The 25,382-nt window shown below is 41.8% G+C and overlaps 1 protein-coding gene across 1 annotated transcript in view; it reads left to right on the top strand.

Annotated features, from left to right (window-relative positions):
* Scn11a (sodium voltage-gated channel alpha subunit 11) overlaps positions 1 to 25,382 on the top strand; it is a 103,761-nt gene that overhangs the window by 63,955 nt on the left and 14,424 nt on the right. Inside the window, exons 16-22 of the mRNA XM_008836336.1 lie at positions 8,758 to 8,871; positions 10,363 to 10,480; positions 11,705 to 11,859; positions 13,256 to 13,429; positions 17,402 to 17,503; positions 17,949 to 18,218; positions 19,734 to 19,787. Of these exons, the coding sequence (XP_008834558.1) occupies positions 8,758 to 8,871; positions 10,363 to 10,480; positions 11,705 to 11,859; positions 13,256 to 13,429; positions 17,402 to 17,503; positions 17,949 to 18,218; positions 19,734 to 19,787 (987 nt within the window). The remainder of the gene's footprint in view (positions 1 to 8,757; positions 8,872 to 10,362; positions 10,481 to 11,704; positions 11,860 to 13,255; positions 13,430 to 17,401; positions 17,504 to 17,948; positions 18,219 to 19,733; positions 19,788 to 25,382) is intronic.

Raw genomic sequence — 25,382 nt, 5'->3', positions numbered from 1 at the left:
GTAATTTTTTTTTCATTTAGCTGAAAAATTATCTAAAATTTCCTGTGATTTCTGCCCTTTCCCACTGGTTATTTATAAGACTGTTCAACTTTCAAATAATCAGGGATTTTCCTGGTGTCTTTTTGTTATTTATTGAAGTTTTAACTTTTTGTGGTTAATGAGAATATTCTGTGAGCCTTAGATCATTTCAAATTGATTTAAACATGACTTATGATTTCAAAACATCTTGTTGCCTATGTTCTAGCCTATACTTTTGTTTGATGAATGTTCAGTGTGCGATTAAAAAGCCCGTGTGCCTGAAAAGAATGGTCGGGTGGAGTATTGTGTTCACATCCATTAGGTCAGGTTGGTTGTTAGTGTTGTCCAAGCCTTCTTTCTGTATTCTTATTGGTTTTCTGTTTCCTTCAGTTATGTAGATAAGTGTTGTAAATTTTGACTTTAATTGTGAAATTGTTTATTCCTACATATAGTCCTGTTAAACTTTTACTTAATGTATTTTGAAGCTGATATAAGATACTTAGGTATATAGTCATTCTTGATAAATCCATTCTTAGCCTTATGAAATGTTCCCTGTTATCTCTGATAAGAGATATTTCTGTGTGCACTTAAATTTTGTTTCATTTTTAAAAAAATTTGTTTAAGACAGAGTCTTGTTATGCAGCACTGACTAGTCTGGTACTCACTGTATAACCTAAGCTGGCCTTTAGCTCCAGGAAATCCTCCTGCCTCAGCCTCCTGAGTGCTCAGATTACAGGCATGTGCCTCCACGCTTGGCTTCCAATTTTCTTATGTTTACTCTGCATGCTGCATTTTATCCACTTTTAATTTTTTTAACTTTAAAAAAAGATTTATTGAGAATTTCGTACATGCATATAAGGTGTTTTGATCAAATGGACACCCACTCCCTCCCCTCCAACTCCTCCCATAGCTCCCCATCACTTTTTCTTGAACAACTTCAAGTACTTTCTCTTTCTTTCTTTCCTTCTTTCTTTCTTTCTCTCTCTCTCTCTCTTTTTGGGGCTTTTTGCTACTCTAACAGTTCCCCTTCTGAAGAGGTAACCCTAAAATCTTTTAGGGACTATATAAGTGCTCCCAAATACTTTTGACATTTTTTTGGCCTTTGGGACAGAGTATGTTGCTAAGAGGCCCAAGGGCATTTTGATTTTTAACCAAGAAACTGGCTACTTTTCTTTGGGGTCTTTTTCACTCTGCCTAGCCAATTATTACCTCTTGTTCTTATCACACCATCCCCTAAAGAGGTTACCTATATTGTTGATAGGGAATCAGGACGCAGAACGCTCTGGCTTCTTCCATGCTGAACAGGGATGCAGGGTGAGGCAATTGGGGTACCCCTTCATCCACCTTCTATATATTTTAAATGCATTTATTATAGACATTGTTAAATCTTGATTTGTTTTTATTACAGATGGTTTTTTATTTTAGAATAGCTTTAGATTTATAGGAATATTGTGAAGATAGTACTGAGTTCCCATGTACCCAAATTATGAATGCTGGACCATAGCACAGTATACCTCTCACACTTAGTGAACTGGTACAAAACATTATTAACTAAAGCCCACAGGTGATTCATATTTATTACTTTGTATCTAATTTCCATTTCCCCGTGAATTTATCCAGATTCCACATCACATTCACTTTTTGTGTCTTCTTAGGTTTCTCTTGGCTGAGAGAGTTTTTCAGGTTTTCTTTGTTGTTTTTTTTAAAATATTGATTTATTATTGTGGTTTGTGTATGTTTGTATGTGTATGTGTGTGTATGATATGTGTGTTGGGGCATGCATATGTCACAGAACATGTGTGGAAAGCAGAGGTCAACTTTGTGGAGTCAGTTCTCTTCTTCCACCTTCACAGGAGTTCTGAGGATTGAACTCAGGTTGTCAGACTTTTGCAGCAAGTGCCTTTACCTGCTGAGCTATCTCGACAGCCTACTTTCATGGTTTTTAGTGACCTTATATTTTAAACTAGTAATGGCCAAGTGTTTTGTAGAATGCATCTCAATTAAGATTTGTCTTAATTTTATCTTATGATTTGATTTGGGTTAAGAGCTTTGAGAAAAGGATTTCACAGACGTAAATTGTCCTTTTACTATATTATGCCAAGAGTACATACTTTACCAGCAATGTTAGCACTGATCACTTGGTTAAAATTGTGTTTGTTAGGCTTACCCTCTAAATTCATTTTTACCTACCCTCATTTGAAAGAATAGTCATTTTATTTAGGCCCACACTTAGCGAGTGCAGAAAGTTTTGCCTTTTACACACTCTGATTATCTTTGCCTTTTAATTGGAGTGCTTGGGTTATTTACATTTAATACAGTCGTTGAAATGTTTGATGTTGTTTCATCCAATCTTTGCTCTTTTACCTTCCTTTCCTGTTTTATTTTGAATTAATTTGTAATATAGCATTTCGCCTCCCTTACTGATTTACTCTGGGAAAGTACAACTCCTCCACTCATGCAACACTTTGACACTAGACGTGGGGGGGTTTCCACACCAAACTGTTCTCCAATACTCTGGACACTGGATCTGAGAAAGCAATCCAGTCATTCCTGGTTTTGTCCTGACCTTACTGAAGGAATAGTCAATCTTTAACCATAAAATATAACATTAACTGTAGATTTTTTCACAAACCCCTTATCAATTTCCATAAATTTCACCCCATTCTTAGTTTGCTAAGTGTGTCATCATGTATTGAATTTTTTCAGATAACGTTTTCTTGTGTACATGTATGAGCATGCATTTTCTTTCTTTATTCTATCGGTGTGTAACCATCAAATCCACCTTGCATTCAAGGGATAAATCCGATTTAATCAAGGTAAATAATCCTTTCCATATTCTGCTGAAATTCAGTTTGCATTTGTGAGGGCGTTTGCTTTTATGTTCACAAGAGATCCTTTACTTTCTTGTGATATTACTGGCATGGATATCAGGGTAGTATTAGTCCTGTAGAATGAGTTAAGTATTCATCCTACTCTTTTACAAATATTCATGCAATTCTTGATATTGAATTTTCTTTAAATGTTCGGTAGGAATGATCAGTGAAGTCATTTGATTCTAAACATTTTTATGGAAAGTTGTTTTTGCTTTAACATAGATTATTTTTGAGACAGTTAAAAACGGAGTGGAATTTATGTATAGTTTCCATATACTGCAGACCCCATGCATACATAGCCTCTGCTGCTACTTCTACCACCACCACAGTGGCACATCCTTTACATCGACAGACTACTTTACCTTCACACATCATCTTCCAAAGTCTGTAGTTTACATTAAGGTTTGCCCTTGGTATCCTACTGTCTCTAGGTTTAGACAAGCATATGACAGATGTCCACTATTATAATATCATTCAAAATGGTCTGCTTGCCCTACATGCCTGTGCTCCTTCTACTCACCCCTCTCCTCTAGTCTCTGGATATCATTGTTCTCTTTAGTCTTTCTATAGTTTAATCTTTTTCAGATTGTTATGTGTAATTGGAAGCATGTAGTGTGTGACACTTTCATATTGTCTTTTTTCACTTTATATTGTGCATTTGAGTTTCCTCCATGTCTTTTCATGCTCAATAGCTCATATTTTTACCATTGGATAGTATTTTGTTGTCTAAATGTATCAAAACTGGTCTATTGTCTAGAGCAGTTGACTATACTTATATGAATCTAGATCCAGGCTTTGTATTGTTCTATTGATAGCAGTTTATTTAACCCTTTACCTACTGAAGAACATCTTGATTGCTCCAAATTTTTGACAATTATGAATAAAGTTACATTATACATCCATCTTCAGGTTTTTATGTTAACAAGTGTTTACCTCCTTGGGGGTGAATTCCAAGGTGCACGATTGCTGGGTCATATTGTATGAATATTTTTGTAAGAAATTGCAATACTGGGATCAGGGGGATAGCTCCTTTTCTAAAGTGCTTGTTGCACAAGCAGGAGGCCCCTACTCTGATCCTCAACCCACATAAAAATCCAGGTGTGATGGAGTGTGTTTGTAATCCAGCACTAGGAATGTGGAGACAGATGGCTCCCTGGGGTTTGTTGGCCAGTCAGTTTAGCATAATCTACAAGCTCCAGGCACCAATGAAAGGCCCTGTCTCAAAAAATAAGGTAGATGACTCCCAAGGAATGATAGCCAAGGCTGCCCTGTAGCTTCCACATGCATATCACATACCTGTACATACACACACACACACACACACATGCACACACACACACACACATACATGAACAAAAGAAAATGCCAAATTGTTCCCCAAGTTGACTATATAATTTTCACTTTCACTGACAGTGCATGAAAATTCCCGTTGTTTCATACCCTTGCATTTTGATGTTCAGTATGTCAGATTTGGCCATTCTAATAGGCATCAATGGCATCTCATTATTGTGTTTTTTCTCCAGTGGTATATGGTGTATGGCATTTCTATACCTCTACAGTGAAGTGTCTTTTTAATGATGTTGGCTTATTTTTAATTGAGTTTTTTCTTATTGTTGGGCTTTAAAAGTTGTCCCTATATTTTGAATAACAGTGTAATATGAAATATGTCTTATGTCAAGCTTTTCTCAGTTACACCTTGTCATTTACCTTGACAGGGTCTATCTGAAATTTCTCTTATTCCCTGCTTCTTTCATGGATTGTATGGAGAAAATCATCATCAAAATCAAGGTCATCTATGGGAGCTGGGGAGATAGATCAGCTGGTGAATTGATTGCCACACAAGCATGAGAACCAAAGTTCAGATCCCCAGTGTCCACTCAAGAGCCAGTCACACAGATCCCTGGGATCATTGTCCAGTCAGTCAAATTGATGAGAGACTCTGTCTCAAAAAACACTGCGCAAAATGATCACGGAAAACACCTGATGTTGCCCTCTGACTTCCACATGAATATACATGCACCCACACTCACACACGTGCACACACACAGCAAGGTCATCTGGGATTCATTACATCACATTTATATCTGGTGTGTTTTGTGTCAATTTTTGAGGAAAGTAAATATTTTTTTAGATGATTTTTTAATGTGGATATTCAACTATTCTAGTATCATTTTTTAAAAAAAGACTATATTTTCTCCATTGTCTTTGCTCCTTTGTCAAAGATCAGTTGACTATGTAGCTCTATTTCTGGCCTCTATTCTGCCCAATGTATCTATTTGTGTATTCTTTTGCCAATACTATACTACTGTGTTTCTTTGATTACTCTAACTTCCTGATAGAGCTTGAAGTTAAGTACTATCAGTCCTTCAACTTGTGTTGGTTAGTCTGGGACATTTATCCATGCATGTCAACTTTAGAATCAGCTCGTTCAAATCCACTGGGTCTTTTAAATTAAAGTTGAGGCAAGGCAGGCAGATCTCTGTGAATTCAAGTCCAGCCTGGTCTACATAGTGAGTTCCAGGACAGCTGGGGCTACAGGGAGACCCTGTCTCAAAAAGACCAAAAAAAGAAAAAAATTAAAGTTGCATTGAATTTATAGATGAATTTTTAAGTGTCTGGTATCTTGACAATTTCAACTCTTCTTATCCATGAAGATGGATTGTCTTTTCACTTATAATGATCTTTCATTTGTCTTACCAGTGTAACTGAACCCTGGGAGAATGAAACACTGCAGCATCCCAGTCTCTGTGAGGCCAAGTGGCCGCCGCAAGGGCACTGCTGGCAGAGAACAATTGCCTCTTAGGCTATGGGGGTTAGGGAGCAGACCAGTGATGACTCTACTCCCTGGAGAGAGGGATGTCCAGCAACTCAGAGTCTAGGAGGCTAGTCCAGTCCTAGAAAGGTTGGAGACTAGATTGTAGGACAGGAGGTCTCAGCTCAGCCAATGCTCTACACTCTAGAATGCAGGAAGCCACACCAGTTTAGCTCTGGGGTGGATAACTGCTTAGACTTGTCATGGTACTGATTACCTAGGAGGCAGTGTGTCACCTAGGGTTGTGTGGTCAAGGCTCTGGTACTGTTACTGTATTTTCCTGAACTCATGTTTCACTACTTGTTGCCCTTGGGAAAATTTCCAGATACTTTAAATGTTTTTTTTTTTTAAGAAGTTTTTTTTTTTCTTTTTAAACACTTATGCCTATTTTTCTGAGGGGAAGGTTCACAAAGTTCCTCATGTCATCCAGCATGTCATCCAAGTGAAACCCTCTAGATCTTTACTTCATTAAATCCTAAACTTTTTAATTTAAGGGTACTTTAGGATTATTATATCACTTTCATGTTTTCTCAAATGCATTTTCTTCCCACATTTTAATTCAAGGAGAGGCTACTGATTTTGGTTTTTTTTTCTCTTGTATTTGGGGATGTTAGTTTGAAAGTCCACCTTTACTGGAAGGCTATATCATGCCCTTTGCAGTCCAGGTTCTGTGAGTTTCGCTAGTAGATCTTTCCAAGCGCTCTATTTCACAACTGTCTTCCCCTGGGAGTTTCTGCCTAACAGTGACAGCAGACAGCTTGCAGATCTGGTCAGTGATTCAGGGGGTATTTTTGTTGGGTCCTGATTCTAAGGCTGTACTTCCTCCTGTCTCTTGGGTATGCACTTTCTATAATTATAATCATAATTATGCACTTAGCACGTCTTTTAAAATAAAAACCTTTCCTAAGTGCAAAACTTTTACCCTGCCCACTGATTCAACCTCAATTATAGCTCTGTTTTCTCCCTTACGTAGGCACTTTTAGGCCCCGTTACACAATATCTTCTTTAAATTGTCACTATTTTATATTTCTGTCCTTTGCCTGGTCCATTGATATATTTACCTTTTTTGTACATGTAGGCATATGTGTCTATTTGTGTGCATATCCATATTATTAAACGTGATCAAAGTGAATAGGTGTTTTTAAGAATGTCAGACTTGCAGAAACACTAACAGACATTGGGGTAAAACTTTCACTTAAGATGTGACTTCACACAACCTTTTTAAATATCCCTGCAAATCAGCACACCAAACTTTATGTAATGGTATATTTTTGTATTTTCCTTTATATTTATTTTTTTTAAATATTTTACTTATTATTTTTATTTTATGTGTATGAGTGTATTGCCTGTGTGTATGTGAGTGCACCTGTGTCGTGCAATGCCCACAGAGGTCAGAAAAGGGCTTTGGATTTCCCTGGAACTGGAGTTACAGATGGTTGTTAGCTGCCAGGTGGGTGCTGGGAATCAAATCTGGGTCCTCTGCAAGAGCAGCCAGTGCTGTTAACCACTGAGCCATCTCTCCAGCACCCTTTATACTTTTTTGTTTCTATATGTCTTCGTTTCTTTGCCTGTTGCTGTAATAAAATATTCTGACAAAAGCACTTAAGGGACAAAGGGTTTATTTTAGCTCACAGTTCAAGGCACAGTTCACTACGGTAGGGAAGTCAAGGGAGCAGGAGCTTGAAGCAACTGGTCACGTCATGTTCACAATCTAGAAACAGAGGGATGAAGGCATGCTGCTGCTCAGCTCCCTTTCTTCACTTACACAGTCCAGGAGCCCAACCAGGGAATGGTGCCACCCACAGTGTACAGGTCTTCTCTTCTCATTGATGCAATCAAGGTAATTCCCCTAAAGGCATGCCAGAAGCCCATCTCCCAGGTGAGCCTAGAATCTGTCAAAATGACAATTAACACCTGCCATCATGCTCTATCGCTAAGGAAACCCTCTGTATTACAAAGGATAAAAAAAACTGTGCGTGCCTTTAATCCTAGCACTTGGGAGGCAGAGGCAGGTAGATCTCTGTGAGTTCGAGGCCAGCCTGGTCTACATACTGAGTTCCAGGACAGCTGGGGCTATAGGGAGACCCTATCTCAAAAAGACAAAACAAACAAACAAAAAACTATTTTCCAATGTTTTCTTCTAATCTTCTTACTCATTTCTGTTTATATCAGATAGTTGTGAATTTAACTTTGCTGCAGTATGCTAATGCATACCAGTGCCATTTATTAATTTGTTATTTAGCTATTGATTGAAATGACACAATTTAAAATATATTAAGTCCCCAGATTGGGACTGGAGAGATGGCTGGATTGGTAAAGTGCTTGCAGCACAAGCATGAGAACTTAAGCACCCATGTAAAGGATCCTCAGTACCCATGTAAAAATAAAACAAAACCAAAAACAGGCATGGTACTATGTACACGTAATCCCAGCGCCAGGGAGACAGAGACAGGCAGATCCCTGCAACTTGCAGGCTGACCAGTCTAGCCAAGTGGTGAGCTCTAGGTTCAGTGAGAGACCCTGTCTCAAAAATAGGTAGAGACTGATTCAGGAAAACTCCTAATGTTGAACACACACACACACACACACACACACACACACACACACACCTCAGATACATTTCACCTCTGCATTATCTGATGAGTCTTATTTTGTTTTGTTTTGTTTTTTTGAGATAGGGTCTCCCTGTAGCCTCAGCTGGCCTGGAACTCGCTATATAGACCAGGCTGGCCTCAGTCTCACAGAGACCTGCCTCCCTCTGCCTCCTGAGTGCCAGGATTAAAGATGTGCACCATGGTGCCCGACTTACCTGGTAAGTCTTATATCAGAACCACACTTTCTTGATTTTGTAACTTTGCGGTTTCAATCTCTGTTCTGTTTAATGTTTTCCCAGAATAATTTCATGTTGAGTTTTTCCAGGAGCAATGTTTAACAAAAAAGCAATATCACAGAATAGTCTCACAACAAATGGGGAAACCAAATTCAAACTTGTTTCATCTCAAGTGAGTCGTGCAGAGGGGATTATTAATTCCACTCTGGGCTTCTATGTGTCAGGTCTGTGACCTCCATCAAGAGACCAAGGCGCCCACCAGCCCAGATGATCAAGGTGTGGAAATTGATGTGTTTTCTGATGATGACACCTATTTAACCATACAGAGTTTCAGAAAGGTAATATTCCCAGGGTATGGTCAGAAGGAGCACGTGACTCATCCACACAGCTTCTCCAGAATAGCCATTGTGGGACAATACCAGAATCAATGGAGAAACAATTGCCAAGGTTGAATTTTAAACAAAGGTCATGGTGTCCCAGTTTTGGTATGCTGACATTTGGGGCAAAACAGTTCATTGTTGTGGTGGGTTTTCCTTTGATTTATAGGGTGCTTAGTAGCATCCTTGGCCTCTACCCACTAGATACTAGTAGTATTTATCCTAAGTTGTCTTCTACTTCTATGACAGAACACTCTACCCAAAGCCAACTTTGTAAGCAAAGGATTTATTTCATCTTACAATTCTCAGGTCACAGTCAAACACTGAGGGAAGTCAGGGGAGGAACTCAAGGCAGGAATGTGGAGATGAGCTTAGGCAGAGACCACTGAGGATTGCTGCTTACTGGCTTGTTCCTTTGGCCTGTGCTCAGCCTGCTTTCTTATATAACCTAGGACCACCTGCCCAGGGGTCGCACCACTCACAATAGACTGGGCCCTCCCACACCACTCAACAATAAAAAAAATGCCTCTCAGACACGCTTACAGGCCAATCCAATAGAGGAAATTCCCCAAGTGAGGTTCCCCCTTTCCAGGTGTGTCAAGTTGACAACCAAAGTAAACTATGACTGTATCCCATTAACTGTGATCTTTAAAAATGTCTCTAGTGTTGGAGAGATGGCTCAGTTTGTAAATTTCCTGCCTTGCAAGTACAAGTACTCTGAGTTCAATCCCCAGAGCCCATATGAAGAAGCTGGGCATGGTGGCCTGCACTTTTAATTCCAGCACTAGGAAGCCAAAGACAGGAAGATCCCCAAGGCTCAGTAGCAGCCAGCCTAGCCTACTTAGTGAGCTCTGGACCAACGAGAGACTCTGTCTCAAAAAACAAGATGGATGGATCCTGAGGAATGACACCCGAGACTGTGCTCTGGGCTCCACATGCACACACATGTTCACCTGCATACACTGGAATACACAGACATGAAAACATATACACACACTCAAATATTAATTTAAAAATGTCTCTCGACATTGCTAGAATGTCTCCTGCAAGGTCAAATCAGACAGTGCCACTGTTCTAGGACCATTATTCCCATGAGTTGTAGTAGTTAAAAATTATAGACTCGGTAGAACAGAGTTCTTATCGTCTGTCCCCCTAATTGGGGTTAGGCAGCCTATTGGGTTATGATTGTAGGGAGGGAAGGGTTGAGTACTGTGTCCACATATACCTTGCTGCTCCATTGCTGGGAAGGCAAGCACATTATCTCCTGAAGTGAGCCAGACAGAGAACTTAGAACTTACAACCGGAGTGCATTATTAACAGCCCTCACATCGACAAGTCTTTGCCTAGTTGGTTTTATCCCAAATGAATCACACAATTATACAGTGGAATTATACAATGCTACAGTGACTGCCTGGGTGTTTGCCTTTGCCTGTCCTCTGTTCTGATGTGCAGAAGTCTGATGCTGCAAGTGTGCTCTCAGAATGCAGCACGATTGACCTGCAGGACATCTTCAGGCATTTACAGAGAACGGTCCCACAAAAGAAGCAGCCAGAGAGATGCTTGCCTAAAGGTAAGTGCATATTCTCACATAGACTCTAGGAGCCTTTGAATGGGATTTGTGTTCTTTGTAGTTTCACGGTTTGGGTGGATACCGTCTTTCTGTTTCTACTAGAGACAAAAGCAAAGAGAGAGTATTTAGGGAATTCTGGATTATCAGATTCTGGTAGAAAGAATTTCAGGAAATTCTTAATTTAAGTAGGCTCCATTCATGTAGCCCAACAGAGTGAACGTTTACTCTAAGAAGCTTTGCTGGAGAGCTATTGGGCCAACATGTTGGCCACTTTGTAGAGTCCCTGGTACATTTATTGTCAAAATAGATCAAGAGGAGATAAGGCATGAAGGTGATGTGGTCATGCTAAAGGCTGCACATGTTGAGAACTAAGGCTTAGCTATTGGTAAACCTCTTGCTGATTGATCAAATTCCTTCCCGTGTGGCTTAAGTGGTCCATAAAACCTTTAGAAAGCCTTACCTCACTTCATCTTTAGAATAATTTACATTTATTTATTTGGTGTGTGGGGTGTGTGTGTGTGTGTGTGTGTGTGTGTGTGTGTGTGTGTGTTGAGGGTGGCCCGCATGTGCCATGGCATGCATGTGGGGGGCAAAGGTTCTCTCATTCCACAATGTTCTAGGGACTGAACTCAGATGGTCAGGCTGAAGCCAGGTGCCCTCATCTGATGAGCCATTTTGCTAGCCCCTTGCCTCATTTCTTGAAGCCCTTTGGACATTATGGACCCTACACATTATACATATCCCCCCATACCCAAAAATAATTGCATAGTTGACAGCCACAAATCCTTGGTGACATACAGTGGTGAACAGACTCTCGCCTGATTCAGCTGATCTGGGCTGAGTGTCTCTGCTGAAGTTGGAGAGTGTTGCTCATGTTAGTGGGATCAGTGGATCTAGCCTGTGCTCAACTATATAACTTGGCTCTGCTCCACGTGGTTCACTTTTCTCCCAGAACCAATAGACTAGCCTACAGACACCTTCCTTAAAGAGATGGTACAAGAGGGCAAGAGGAAGCAGGCAAGGCTCAGTCCTGGCACACTGTGACTTCTGCTCTATCCTTTTGCCCAAAGCAAGTCACATAGCTGAGACTCAATGGTCTGGAAAGAAACCACCTCTTTAATGAGAGAAGCTGTAGTTCATAGGCAAGGGACATGATGAAGGTAGGGAGCTGGGCCACTACTGCAATTTACCATAGACACTGACACTACTGATGCTTCCTTTCAGGCATCAGTTGTCGCTTTCTCTGCCAAAAGTGGGACAGGAAAAAGTCCCCCTGGGCCATTTGGTGGAATTTGCGGAAAACCTGTTACCAAATCGTGAAGCACAGCTGGTTTGAGAGCTTCATCATCTTTGTGATCCTGCTGAGCAGTGGGGCACTGGTAAATTATGCTCTTGGGGGAAGTTAGGGGGCACTGCATCATGTGAATATGGAGAGACCACACAGAAGTGGCGTCTTTACTGGTGGTCTCCTTAGTGAGTAGAGTTTTAGCGTTTCACACAACTTCTATAGTCATATTCCAACTGGAAAATTCCCAAGCCAACGATGCTGCGGGGCGAGGCTGACTCAGATCAACATTTGAAAGCTAATGTCTAGCCCTTGCACTTGGCCTGCCTGTCTGGTCCTCATTCTGGAAGGTTCCTAGACACTCCCATTGTACCCTATGGACTTCCTCCTCCAGGAAGTTCCTACTCTTCTTCCTAAAGATCACCTATTGCTTTCTAAGACAAGCTATTAGGAGAAAGGGCTACAGAGACCAGATCAGGGTGTAACCAGCCCTGCTGGTGCTTCCATCACTCATGACTCCTTAAGGGACAAGGAGATGCTGCTTTATGTTCATGGCTTTCCCAGGTTAGGGTGTGGTGTGAGTCCCAGCAAAGCTGAAGATAACTGAGTCGTTTTCCCTCCGTAGCCACTTACACAGTCCAGGATCCCCTGCAGAGGGAATGGTGCCACCCATCGTGGATTGGGTTTTCCCATACCAATTAATATAATCAAGACAATCCTCCAGAGACATGCCCACAGAGCAGCCTGATCTAGACAATCCTTTACTGAAACTCTCTTCCCAGGTGATTGTAGAATGTGTCAAGTTGACAATTAAAACTAACCATTAGCTGGGCATGGTGGCCCAGCACTTGGGAGGCAGAGGCCAGCCTAGTCTACATAGTGAGTTCCAGGCCAGCTGAGGCTACAGGGAGACCCTAAAAAAACCTAACCATGACAGGGAGGAAGTTTACTTTGGTTCACAGTTTGAGGTGTAGTCTGTCATGGCAGGGGAATCATGATGACAGGAAGATGAGGTGGCTGGTCACATTGTATCCACAGTCAGGAAGCAGAGGGAGATGGACACTGCTGCTCAGCTTGCTTTCTCTTTTTTATTCAGTCCCAGGACCCAAATCCATGGAATGGTGTGACCCACAGTTAGGGAAGGTCTTCCCACATCAGTCAACCTAATCTAGAAATTCTCTCAAAAACATGCCCACAGGTTTGTCTCCTAGGTGATTCTAGAGGCTGTCAGGTTGACAATATTAGCCATCAGAGGAGGCTAATGAGGCGAGGCTATGGAACCTTTGAGATAACATGTATAGAAAGAGGACTTTTCCATTTTCATTTAATTCAGGAATTGATTCCATTGGAAAAGTTCAGCCTTAATACCCTTTGAGCAAAACTTCATCACCAAGACACAAACTAGTTTTTATGCACATAAAATTTAAAAGTCAGTAGGGTGTTCTTTGCAAATATTCAGCCTGGCTTATGGTTATACTTTTTCCTTCCAGATATTTGAAGATGTTTATCTTCCTAGTCGGACTCATATCAAAAACTTACTAAACTGTACTGACAACATTTTCACCTTCATTTTCATTCTGGAGATGATTCTGAAATGGGTGGCCTTCGGATTTAGGAAGTATTTCACCAGTGCCTGGTGCTGGCTTGATTTCTTCATTGTAATTGTAAGTTGACTGTCTCTGTGTTCTATTTAGGTTGGGACAGCACATGGGAGAAGGGGCACAAGGGGGCTGCTTTTCCTATGGTCTTCAGATCAGTGCCTCTCCCACATATTTCTCTCATTAGTGCATCCTCAGTACTTACATCTCGTCATCACTCATCCACCTGCAGTGCAGCCTTTGTCCTGCCTTCATGCAGTTCATCTGCTCACCACCCCAACCTTCACAGTGGCACCCACCTACCTCTCTCCAGGAGCCCAGCTTTTGTCTGATGCACATCTAGGGAAACTGAACATCCTCTGTGCTCCCTTCTCCTTCCTGTTTTCCAGTTCTCTTTTTCCATGACTGGTGTACATGCGTGCATATACATGTCCATTTCTACTGCCATAGACCTACATAGCCCTAAATTGTCTTGCTTCAATTCCCATGGCTATCAGGGGCAAAGCCCAAGAGGGCATCATGTTCTGTCTGGAGGAAAAAGCTTCATATGATGACCACATCCTCTGCTATAAGCTCCATGTGTGCTTTCCTTTAGTTGTTATAGCCACTCTTTGTGGTAGGTATTTTATTTTCCCTGTATTCAGAGGAAGAAAATAAGACAGAAAGGCTGAGAAACACATTCAAGACTGCCCAGCAAGAAATGATAGAGATGAGATTCAAACCTAGTAAGTCCTACTCCAGAGAGCCCAGGATTCTTAACATGTATATTCTACCATTCTATAGAATTTCTTTTGATCTAAGAAAGCAGGTGGGAGATTGGAGAGATGGTTCAGTTGGCATCAGTGGTTCAGTGTTTGCCACACATACATGGAGACCCAACACGCACATGAAAAAGCCAGGGGCAGTGGTCCATTCCTATCATCCCAGCATTGGAGCGGTGGAGACAGGAGGATCCGGGGGGGACCACTGGCCAGCCAGTCTAGCCAGATTAGTGAGTTCCAGATTCAATGAGATACTTTATTTAAAAAAAAATCAGGTGGAAAGCAATTGAAGAAAACACTTGACATTGACTTCTGGTCTCCACACACATGTATACATGTGCACATACACCTGAAGACATACATACCCACACAACAAACATGAAAATTATAAATAGCTTAAACTGAGCAAACTCAAAATAGATACTATGACTCTAGCAATAATCCCTAAAAATATCAAAGTAGTAGCTTAAGGCCACACTGTCAAAAATATCACCAGGCTCAGATGGTTTTACAGGCAAGGAGCAGATATCCCCAACATTGTTCAAATTATTGCAAAGACTAGAAAATGAGGAAAACTTGAAAACTGTTCAAAGGAGACAAGTATAAGCTTTATTTGTCTGCTTCTTTTTGGAGACAAGGTCTCATGTATCCCAGGCTGGCTTCAAATGCACTATGTAGCTAAGGATGACCCTGAAACCCCGATCCTCTTGCCTCTACCTCCCAAGTGCTGGCATGATTATGGGTGTCCACCACCACGCTCAACTTCAGACAAGTACAGTCTTTTTAAAAATTTTATTTTTATTTTATGTGTATCAGTGTTTGTGTGCCTGTATGTATGTGTACCATGTGCATGGAATGCACATGGTGGCCAGAAAGCCTGTTGTCTACCTTCCATCTCAGCTCATATCACTGGGGCTGCAGGCGTGTACCCCTCACACCTGGCTTTTTATGTGGGTTCTGGAGATCTGAACTCAGATGCTCATGCTTGGGAGGCAAGCACTCTACTGAGCATCTCCCCAGCCTGAAATAAAAACATTTTCAAGTTGATTGCAAATTTTTATCTTATGATCTGCCACATTCACTCAGTTTTTCTTAATTTGTAAGTATGTTACTAGGAAAGTGGCAATGTTTTGGGGTATCAGTGACTTCTGGTATGAGGCTTATCAGCAACCTCATAACTCTTCCTGGCAGGCTGAACAAGTCCTCTCCCCAGACAAACTTCCGAAGACTCAAAGACTATCAAGAGTGATTAAAGGGCTATAAGCCATGGTCTTCAGCTTCATCTCAGCATAACATTAAGCTTCCACACAGTTCACTCAGCAGCTTTCCAACCCTCTGTTCTCTACTAGGGAGAAGCATTTGGGAAAGACAAACACTTTATTTCCCAAAAAGGACCATAGGGTGGTCTCACGTATCCCAGGCTGCTCTCAAACTTTCTATACAGTCAATGAGGACCTTGAACTTCATCCTCCAGCCTCCACTTCCTGAGTGCTGGGATTGTAGGAATGTGCCACCACGCCTGGTTTTATGTAGAACTGGGGTTTATGTATGCTAGGTGAGCACTCTAACAACTGAGTTACATCTCCAATCCAAATGGAGCCAAAGAATAAGGAAAGATACCCACAAATTTACCTTTTTCTTATTTATTTATTTATTTATTTTTCGAGGCATGGTTTTTATGTAGGTCTGGCTGGCCTGGAACACTCTATGTAGACCAGGCTTACCTCGAACTCATAGAGCTCTGCCTGCTTCTTCCTCCTGAGTGCTGGGATTAAAGGTATGCACCACCATATCCAACTTTAAATTCTTGTTTCTGGGGCTGGAGAGATGGCTCAGCTGTTAAGAGCACTGACTACTCTTGTAGAGGACCGGGGTTCAATTCCCAGCACCCACATGGTGGCTAACAACCATCCATAACTCCAGTTCCTGGGGAATCCAACACCTTCTTCTGACCTCTGTGGGCATTGCACAACACGGGTGCACTTACACACGTGCAGGCAATACACTCATACACATAAAAATGATAATAATAAATAAAGTATTTAAATTTTTATTTCTTTTATTTACAGAGAAGCTGCAGGGAGCAGGATTCAGGATCTCTCTTCCTCTTCCTCTAACTAGTGACATGTCATCATCCCCTTGTCATTCTTTCTCACTGTTTCTTTCTAAATTGCTTAAGACTAAATCATAAGTATCAAGGCCCTGGCATGTCAATCATGTACTTCCCACCAAAGACATTGTCTCCCACAATCACAATACAAAGATCAAAGTTATTAGGTTGAATATGGATTCCACACTAACACCCATGTCCATTTTTTCAGTGTGACAACAAGCTTCTTTTAAAAAGAAAAGATTTATTTTTATTTATTTATTTATGTATGTGTGTGTGTGTGTGTGTGTATGTGTGTCTGGGTCAGTTTGTACATGTGAATGCAGTGCCCACAGAATCCAGAAGAGAGCATCAGAACCCCTGGAGCTGGTGTCACAGGCGGTTGTGAGCTGCCTGACGTGGGTGCTGGGAACCAAACTTGGGTCCTCTGTGAGAGCAACAATCACTATTAACCACTAAGTCATGCCTCTGGCCCCTGTAACAAGCTTCTTTATGATGAAATCTGTCTAGCCATTTATCCCATGCTCCTGCCCCCATCCAGAATCTGATTTACCATCTCATTCCAGGTACTGTTTCCCAGGTACTGTCTTTTGTGGAATGGATGACATAAGAACGCCATGCTCACTTTTATGGACTGTGGCTTTGCCAAGAAAGGAGAAAGGGGGACTCTCTTCATTTGTATTTTGCCCTTCTAAGCAAGATCTGACTTGCTCTACATCTTAGATAGAGGGCTCTCAATGGGGCTGGAGAGATGGCTCAGCCAGTAACATGCTTGCAATGCAAGCATTAGGACCTGAGTTTGGATCCCTGATGTCCATATAAAAAACCATGCACAGCAACACACAGCTGTGATCCCAGCTCTGGGGAGGTGGAGACAGGAGGATCCCGAGGCTCATTGGCCAGCCAGTCTAGTCAAACTGGTGAGCTCCAGGTTCAGTGAGAGACCTTGTCTCAAAAAATAAGGTGTAGAGTGATTGAGAAAAACATCTCAAGTTTATCTTTGGCCTACACAAGCAGGCACACACCTGGGTACCCCCACACGTGCCCACACACAAACACACATACACAATATACACTAAAAAATGAAAGAGAAAAGTGGTCCCTCAAGCCCTCACTGTGGCCCTGGCAGCCAGGCAGCTTTCCTCACCAAGTCATCTTCTCCCACAGGTGTCTGTTGTCAGTCTCTTGAATCTAAAGAGCTTGAAGTCCTTCCGCACTCTGCGAGCACTGAGGCCTCTGCGGGCACTGTCTCAGTTTGAAGGAATGAAGGTACGTGCCCAGGTGGATGGGTAGAAATTCAGCTAACAGGGGAAGACAGAGAGGCCAACTGTCTTGGGGCCTTTCCTCAAACCACTAAGCCTTTACTGGGGTTCTACCCACCCAGCTCAGTGCCCAGACTATGGGAAACAGAGAAAAGTCTGTTATATGGTTTCACTCTTGACAGCCAAGGTGGGCTCTAGCTGCCTGTCACAATCTTAGGGCAGACATATCCTCTATGTGTCTAACAGCTTCACTTCAGGACACTTCCACCATTGTCCTTGGTGGAGATAAGAACTGAAAGCAATGCTTGTCCCTGGGTGGGGAAGGGGCGTTTAGAGCAAAACCAGACAAAATCCAGTGGTCCAGTCATGCATATCAGGTCCCCTCTGGGAAGATGGAGAGCTTGTTGGGTTCCCTCTGTCTGCTTTACTTTCCTCTGTCTTGCTTCCCTAAGGTGGTGGTGAATGCTCTCATCAGTGCCATACCTGCCATTCTGAACGTCTTGCTGGTCTGTCTCATTTTCTGGCTCATATTTTGCATCCTGGGAGTATATTTATTTTCTGGAAAGTTTGGAAGATGTGTTAATGGGACAGATATAAATAAATATATGAATCATACCATCATTTCAAACAAAAACCAATGTGAATTTAGCAATTATTCCTGGAAAACCCCAAGCGTCAACTTTGACAACGTGGGGAATGCTTACCTTGCTCTGCTACAAGTGGTAAGTGCGGTCAGCCTTTGCCTCACTCTGAGAAGAGAAAACTTGTGAACATGGTCAGTCATTTCTTGGTTAATAAAGATATAGTAACTCCATTAAGATAATGCATTCAGTCCTCATTATTCCTGTTGTGGACCAGTGTCTTTGGGAATTGATCTTTACTGAGTATTTCCAACTTAGTTATTTTTCTCATTGCTATGACAAAATACCTGATACATTAGTTACTTTTCTGTTGCTGCTATAAAATACCCTACTAAAAAGCATGTTAGAGAAGAAAGGGTTTATTTTAGCTTACAGTTCCAGGGGAGAGGGGAATACAGTCCATCATATCATGGTGGGGAAGCATGGCAACAGGCAGGCATGATGGCCAGAGCAGGACCACATTTCATCCACATACAGAAAGGAGAGAGGCAGGAATAGGGAGGTGACGGGGAGGAGTAGAGGCATAGAGAAACAGGACATGGGACCAGGCTATGAACCCCAAAACCCTCTGGTAGTAACGTACTTCCCCCAGCAAGGCTCTACCTCCTAAAGATTCCTAACCTTCCCAAACATCGCCACCATCTGGAGACCAAGTGTTCAAATACACGAGTCTCTGTGGGGCCATTTCTCATTTAAACCACAACACCTGACTAAAGCAATTTAAGGAAAGTTAATGGGTTCCTGGTTTCAGTGCACAGGCCATCGTGGTGGGGAAGTCACGGGCCATTTCTCATTTAAACCACAACACCTGACTAAAGCAATTTAAGGAAAGTTTATTTGGGTTCCTGGTTTCAGTGCACAGGCCATCGTGGTGGGGAAGTCACGAAGGCAGCAGGAACACAAGGCAACTGGCCACACTGGGTCTGCAGTCAGGAAGTGGACAGGAAGAGATCATTCTGCTGTTCACCTCACTTTTCCCTTTCTAGTCAGTTTGCGATTTTCCTTGTCCATGGGACGGTGCCACCTACATCTAGAATGAGTTTTCTTAGTTACCCCCGCCCCTCCAAACACCTTCACAGACATGCCCAGATGTGTCTCCTAGGTGATTCCAAACCCAGTCAAACTGACAGAGAAGACTGACCATCACACATAGTAATACCCCTTTAAGGATGTGCTCATCTTGCCCCCTGTGCTACTTTGTTATTCAGAGTGCCTGCCAGAGGGACCCTCTGTGCAGGTCATGACATTGTGGACAGTTCCCTTTTCAAGCCACAGGAGCTAGGTCTTGGACAGGTAATACAAACCATGTGTTATCAGGAAAGAACCTTACCAGGCTCTTCCCAGTAACTGGGCCATAGCCTCTCTCATAACCTGTAGTTAGAAATTTATTTTGTTTTTAAATGATTAGTCTCGGTTGAATGAAAAAGAAGGTATGCAAGTCATCTATCCTCAAGTTCCCTCCTTCTGTTCTTTTGTGTGTACCTTTAGTCCTGACAAATATGCACCTCCTCACAGGACCTGGAAAGTTTTTGCATGGCATGTGTCTGTCGATGGCAAGCCTACAGTTGCATCCCTGTTTTTCTGCTTCTGTTTTAGGCAACATATAAAGGCTGGCTGGAGATTATGAATGCAGCTGTTGATTCCACAGAGGTGAGTTGATGCTTCACTGTATTCTAGAATGTTACTATCCAACCAGAGATATTGTGAGTTCATGGACAGCCCCAAACTTCCTGTACCACAGCTCCAGAATCCCGGGTTCTCTGCCTTGATCTTCTTCTGGTGGCAAAATTATGATACAATCATTGCCTGATAAAAAGTGTTCTAATTTGTTCTTCAGTGAAGTCTAACACCCCAGTATTGTCTAAAGTCCAGTCTTCTCTCTGCATGGTCAACATAAAAATATCCATCCATTTAGAAGATGGAACCGGAGCAAGAGACTCACAGGGTACCCTGATTTCCCTCTAGTTCATCTCTAAATGATGGACAAGAAGCTCCCTTTCAAAGTCCACTTGCCTTAACTGTTGGAAAGTATTAAGTCTGTACTAAATCTGTGCAAGAGAGAAACTTCCCACAGTTTGGGTTCCTTGGAGAGTAGCGGAGATGCTAGTGACCACCAACTATAGAATTCCAGTTAAAGAAAAAGTAAACATAGATTTCCAAAGTTGGAACTTCACTTGACGGTTTAACCTGTTTTCTACTTCCCATTTGGTTCAATTGAGGAATAGAAAGGAATGGTGTTGCTTACATCCTTAACATCAGTAGATGGGGAACTCAAGAATGAAATCAAAGCTGGGTATGGTGGCACATGCCTTTAATCTCAGCTCTTGGGAGGCAGAGACAGGCAGATCTCTGTGAGTTCACGGCCTGGTCTATATAGCTAGTTCCAGGCCAGCCAGGGCTACATAGTGAGATGCTGACTCAAAACAAAAAATGGAATCAGTGGGGGGAAAGGCTTTTTTTCCTCATCATGATATGTGTGGTCATTATATCTGAGAGTCTACAGAGTTAATGCCTGAGACATAGTGAGGGCTACAGATGGGTGGGTTGGGAACAGCAGAGTTGGTCTAGTAGGGCACAGCAGCGCTGAAAAATGAGAGTCTCCATGGTCACCCGAGTTCTTGCCACAATCCACAGATGGGCATTTATATGTAGCTAATGCATAGCAACAAATCACTTTGCTTAATTCTCAGTGCATCAATAAAATCTGCTTTCTCAAAAGCCAAAGCTAATAGTAGATGCTTAACTCTTGATATTTTAAAAAATTAGTATTTATTATGCATGTATGTAAGTGCACCTGTACATGCAATGCCCATGGAGTCCAGGCCAGAAAAGGGCATCCGATCACTTCGGACAGGAGTTACCAACAGGTGTTAGCTACCATGTGGGTGCTGGGATTCAAACCCGGGTCTCCTGCAAGAACAACCAGTGTTCTTAACCACTGAGCAATCTCTCCAGCCCCAACTCTTAATATTTTAACTTATAATATTTATATCTAGGATAATTGTGTATGCCATATAAACAATATAAATTTTTTGTTTATTATTTGTGTATGTGTATGATATGTGCATATGAATGAGGGTGTACACATATCACGGTGCACATGTAGAGGTCAGAGGACAACCCTTGAGAGTCAGTTCTCTCCTTCTACTTGGGGCTCAAATTCAGGTTGTTAGACTTGTATGGCAGCCACTTTTACTGCTGAGCCTTCCTGCCAGTACAGTTTTGTGATTCTATTTGAGATGGGGTGTTTTGGAGCCCAGGTTGGCTTCAAATTCATTATGTAGGCAAGGATGATCTTGAATTCCTAATCCCATGTCTCCATCTCCCAAATGCTGAGATTACAGGTGTGCAATACCACACGGCTAGGAAAAGTTTTAAATTCCAAAGCACTCATTTCTTTGGTGTTTTTGAGAACATGCACTTCATCCTAGTTTGCCTTGGGCATTCATCTGCAGAAATAGGGCAGAAGCAGTGTGAAGCTTACATATGCTCCCAGAATGAGTGACAGATGGGTGGAATGTATAGGGATGGTGCCTGTCCTGTCTGCTAGCTATGATATATTGGTCTGTGGCATGGTAACCCTTACCTGAAGAATCACAGAACAACATGCTGGTCTCAAATATTGAAACTGGGACTGACAAAACCTGGGTCATTCTCCCCTCAACTCCTTCTGGCTTCTAACACAGACTCAACCATATCCTCTGCTATCCCAGTTGCTATCCCAGAAAGCCATGCTCATCCCTTCAGGCTACAAGGTCCCTCATGGCAGGCCCATGACTCCCAGCTCCATGCCTAGATCACGTGGGAAGTAAGGGATTTGTGACCTCTATCCGTGCTACCTCAGCCCCTTATGTTATGCTGCCTTCTCAGTGCATCCTGGGCCTTTTGAGAAGGAGCTTCCTTTCAGGATCAGAATGGAAGTAAGAATACTTTCTCTTCTTTCCATGCTCCCCAATTAATTGTCCCCCAACTTCCCTCTCCAGACTAAAGAAAAAATAATAAGGATACATATCTTGCAGTTCTGATGATCTCTAGCTCTGTTCCTTTTTCCCAGAATTCCCTAGGAACAAATAATATGGGCTTTTACCCCTTCACTTTTTTTCTTGAACCACCCTCACATGACTCCACCCCTCGAAAGGTATACCAGAGGAAAGTGAGGAATATAGACAGTCTTTATATTAAAAATTACATTTATTTGGGACTGGAGTGCTTAAGAGCACTGACTGCTCTTGCAGAGGACCCAGGTTCAATTCTCAGCACCCACATGGTGGCTGACTGTCCATAACTCCAGTTCCAGGGGAATCACATACCCTCTTCTGACCTCTGCAGGCATGGGTACACTTATATACACATGCAGGTAATACACTCATGCACATAAAATAAAAAATAAAATTGCACTTATTCATAATTTTTCAAAAATTTTGTTTATTTCATTATTATTAGTGTGACATGGAAGGGAACTCGTGTCATGGCATGTACATGGAAGGCAGAGGACAACTTGTGGGAGTTGGTTCCCTTCTTCCATCATGTGGGTTCCAGGGACTGAACTCAGATTCAGGCTTGTTGGCAAGGGTCTTTATGCACTGAGCCATCTTTCAGGCCTGGATGTAGGTATTTTTATATGTCAATGCAATAATCTAATTTGCAAGGCTACTTTCCCACTGGATAATCCTATTTTTGTATTTATTTTTATTTTGTGAGTGTTTTGTTTACACATATGTAAGTGCTCCAATATTCATGCCCTGCTCACAGAGGCCAGAAGAGGACGTTAGATGCCTTGGAACTGGAGTTATGACCAGTTGTTAGCTGCCATGTGGGTGTTAGGAGCTGAACCTGTGTCTTCTGCAAGAGCAGCCAGTGTCCTTAACCATCGAGCCATCTCTCCAGCCCCTGGGTAATCATATTTTAACTGCCAGACAATGAACATTAATTCTTTCTGTTTTTTCATCTATTCTTGTTCAAAGACATAGAAGCCTCCAACTGGCTGAGATGAAGTTCAGGTCTTTGAGGCAAAAGAGGAAAACAACATTTTAATAATTATCTCCACAACACTAACCTATATAGTGGCTATTGAATAACACATACCATAAATACATCCAAAGATGAGCAGCTACCAGCACTCACAGTCATATCTTTGGATGTGATCAGAAGGAAGGAGAGGAAATGCGCTCAATCAACAACTACCCCAAGATGCACGGAGCCAAAGATAGTATATACAAGAAATTCATCCAACAAGGGACTGATATGCAGGATATGTAAGGAACTCAACTTTAAATGAGCAATGAATTGGATAGGCACGTGTGTTCACTGTTTTCCTTGTTGCTGTGATGAAATATTTGACCAAAGCTACTTAAGGAAGAAAGGTTTATTTGGGCTCACAGTTTAAAGAGAAGTCAGTCATGGTGAAGAAGGCACAGCAGCAGGAACTTGAAGAGCTGGTCACATTGCAGCCACAGTCAGGAAGTAGAGAGGTGAATGCTGGTGCTCGGCTCATTTTCTCCTTTTTATTCGTTCAGGACCTGGGCCCAGGGAATAATGCCACCTGCATTTAGGGCGGGTCTTTCCGTCTCAGTTAACCTAATCTAGAATTTCCCTCACAGATGTGCCCAGAGGTTTGTCTCCAAGGTGATTCTCCATCCTGTCAGGTTGACAATATGTCTTAAAAGAGGATGTACCAGTGACAAACAACTATATGAAAAAATATTCAACATCATCAGTCATCAGAGAAATGGAAATCAAAAACACAGTGATTTATCATCTCACCCTAGTTATTATCAATATAAAAAATGTTGGTCAAAGATGCAAGGAAAGGGGAATTCTCAGAGACTGGTGGGGACAATGTACAGTAGTTCAGTCTTTATGGAAAGTAGTGTGGAGGTTCTCCTCCCAAATAGAGATGGAACTTATATATGGTCTAACAATCTTATTCCTGGGTATATAGCAAAAGGAATTGAAGACAATATGTGGAAAAGGAATCTGTGTGTATGTTCACTGCAGTTGTGTGGTATTCTTAATACTCAGGGCATAGAAAGAATCAACCTGTATGGCTATATGGATAGAGGAAGGACCATATGCATATACAATGGAATATTATTCAGCCACAGTATGAATGAAATCCTGACATTGGCAATGTGGAAGGGACAACAGCATATCATGTTAAGTGATATAATTCAGTTACAGAAAGACAAATATTACATATTCTCACTGATATGTGAAAGCTAAAAAATCAATGTCCTAGAAGTATAGAATAGATTACTGGTTACCAGGACCAGGAAAGGGTGCTGGGAAGGGAAGTGGAGAGAGGATGGTTTGTGGGTGCAAGACTACCTTTGAATGCTAGGGATAACATCAAAAGTTCTATAGCCAGGAAGAACAACTGTGATTGACAACAATTAATTAATTGCTAACTCAAGGCAACTAGTAGAAAAGATCCTGAATGTTATCAACTCAAAGACATGCTAATTGTCAGAGATTATGAGCGCATCAATTAATCTGATTATTAGGTTTATATACGTGTTTTGAAATGTTATCCCTTTCTCCAACATAATAGCACACTTACAATGTGCCCATTAAAAATATTGTGGGGCTGGAGAGGTGTTCAGTGGATAAAATGCTTGCTATACAAACATGAGGACCAGAGTTCAGATCCCCCAAATCCACGTAAATGCTGGGTGAGAGTGGCAGCCTGCTTATAATTCCAGCACTTGAAAAGTAGAGATGGGATCCTTGGAGCAAACGCCACCAGTATTTGACTAGCCAGACTGGTCATTAATGGTGAACCCTGGGTTCAAATGCAAGATTATGTCTCAATGAACAAGGTGTGACCGGTCAGTGAGATGGTTCAGTGGGTAAAGACACCTGCCATTAAGTCTGATGACCTGAGTTTGATCACTGGCACTCCCATGGTGGAAAGAGAGAACCAATTCCTGCAAATTGTTCTCTGACTTCTACACGTGCACCACATTCACATACACATACACACTTACATTACCCCCCCACACTCATATATACATACACTCATAAATACACACACGCACACAAATAAAGAAATAAATATTAAAACTTTTTAAAAAAGATGGAAAGTGATCAGGAAGACTTCCAATGTCAACTTCAGGCACACCCACATGTTCACACAGGGGCATGCACACACCTATGTGCCTACATACATGTGATAATGCTTATGCATATGCACGTACATTACATACATACAATAAAACAAAAAAAAACAAATAAAATAAAAAAGCA

The sequence above is a fragment of the Nannospalax galili genome, unplaced genomic scaffold, assembly GCF_000622305.1.
Source record: "Nannospalax galili isolate Female #2095 unplaced genomic scaffold, S.galili_v1.0 scaffold951, whole genome shotgun sequence".
Lineage (NCBI taxonomy): Eukaryota > Metazoa > Chordata > Mammalia > Rodentia > Spalacidae > Nannospalax > Nannospalax galili.
This window is presented reverse-complemented; position numbering and strand designations above follow the sequence as displayed.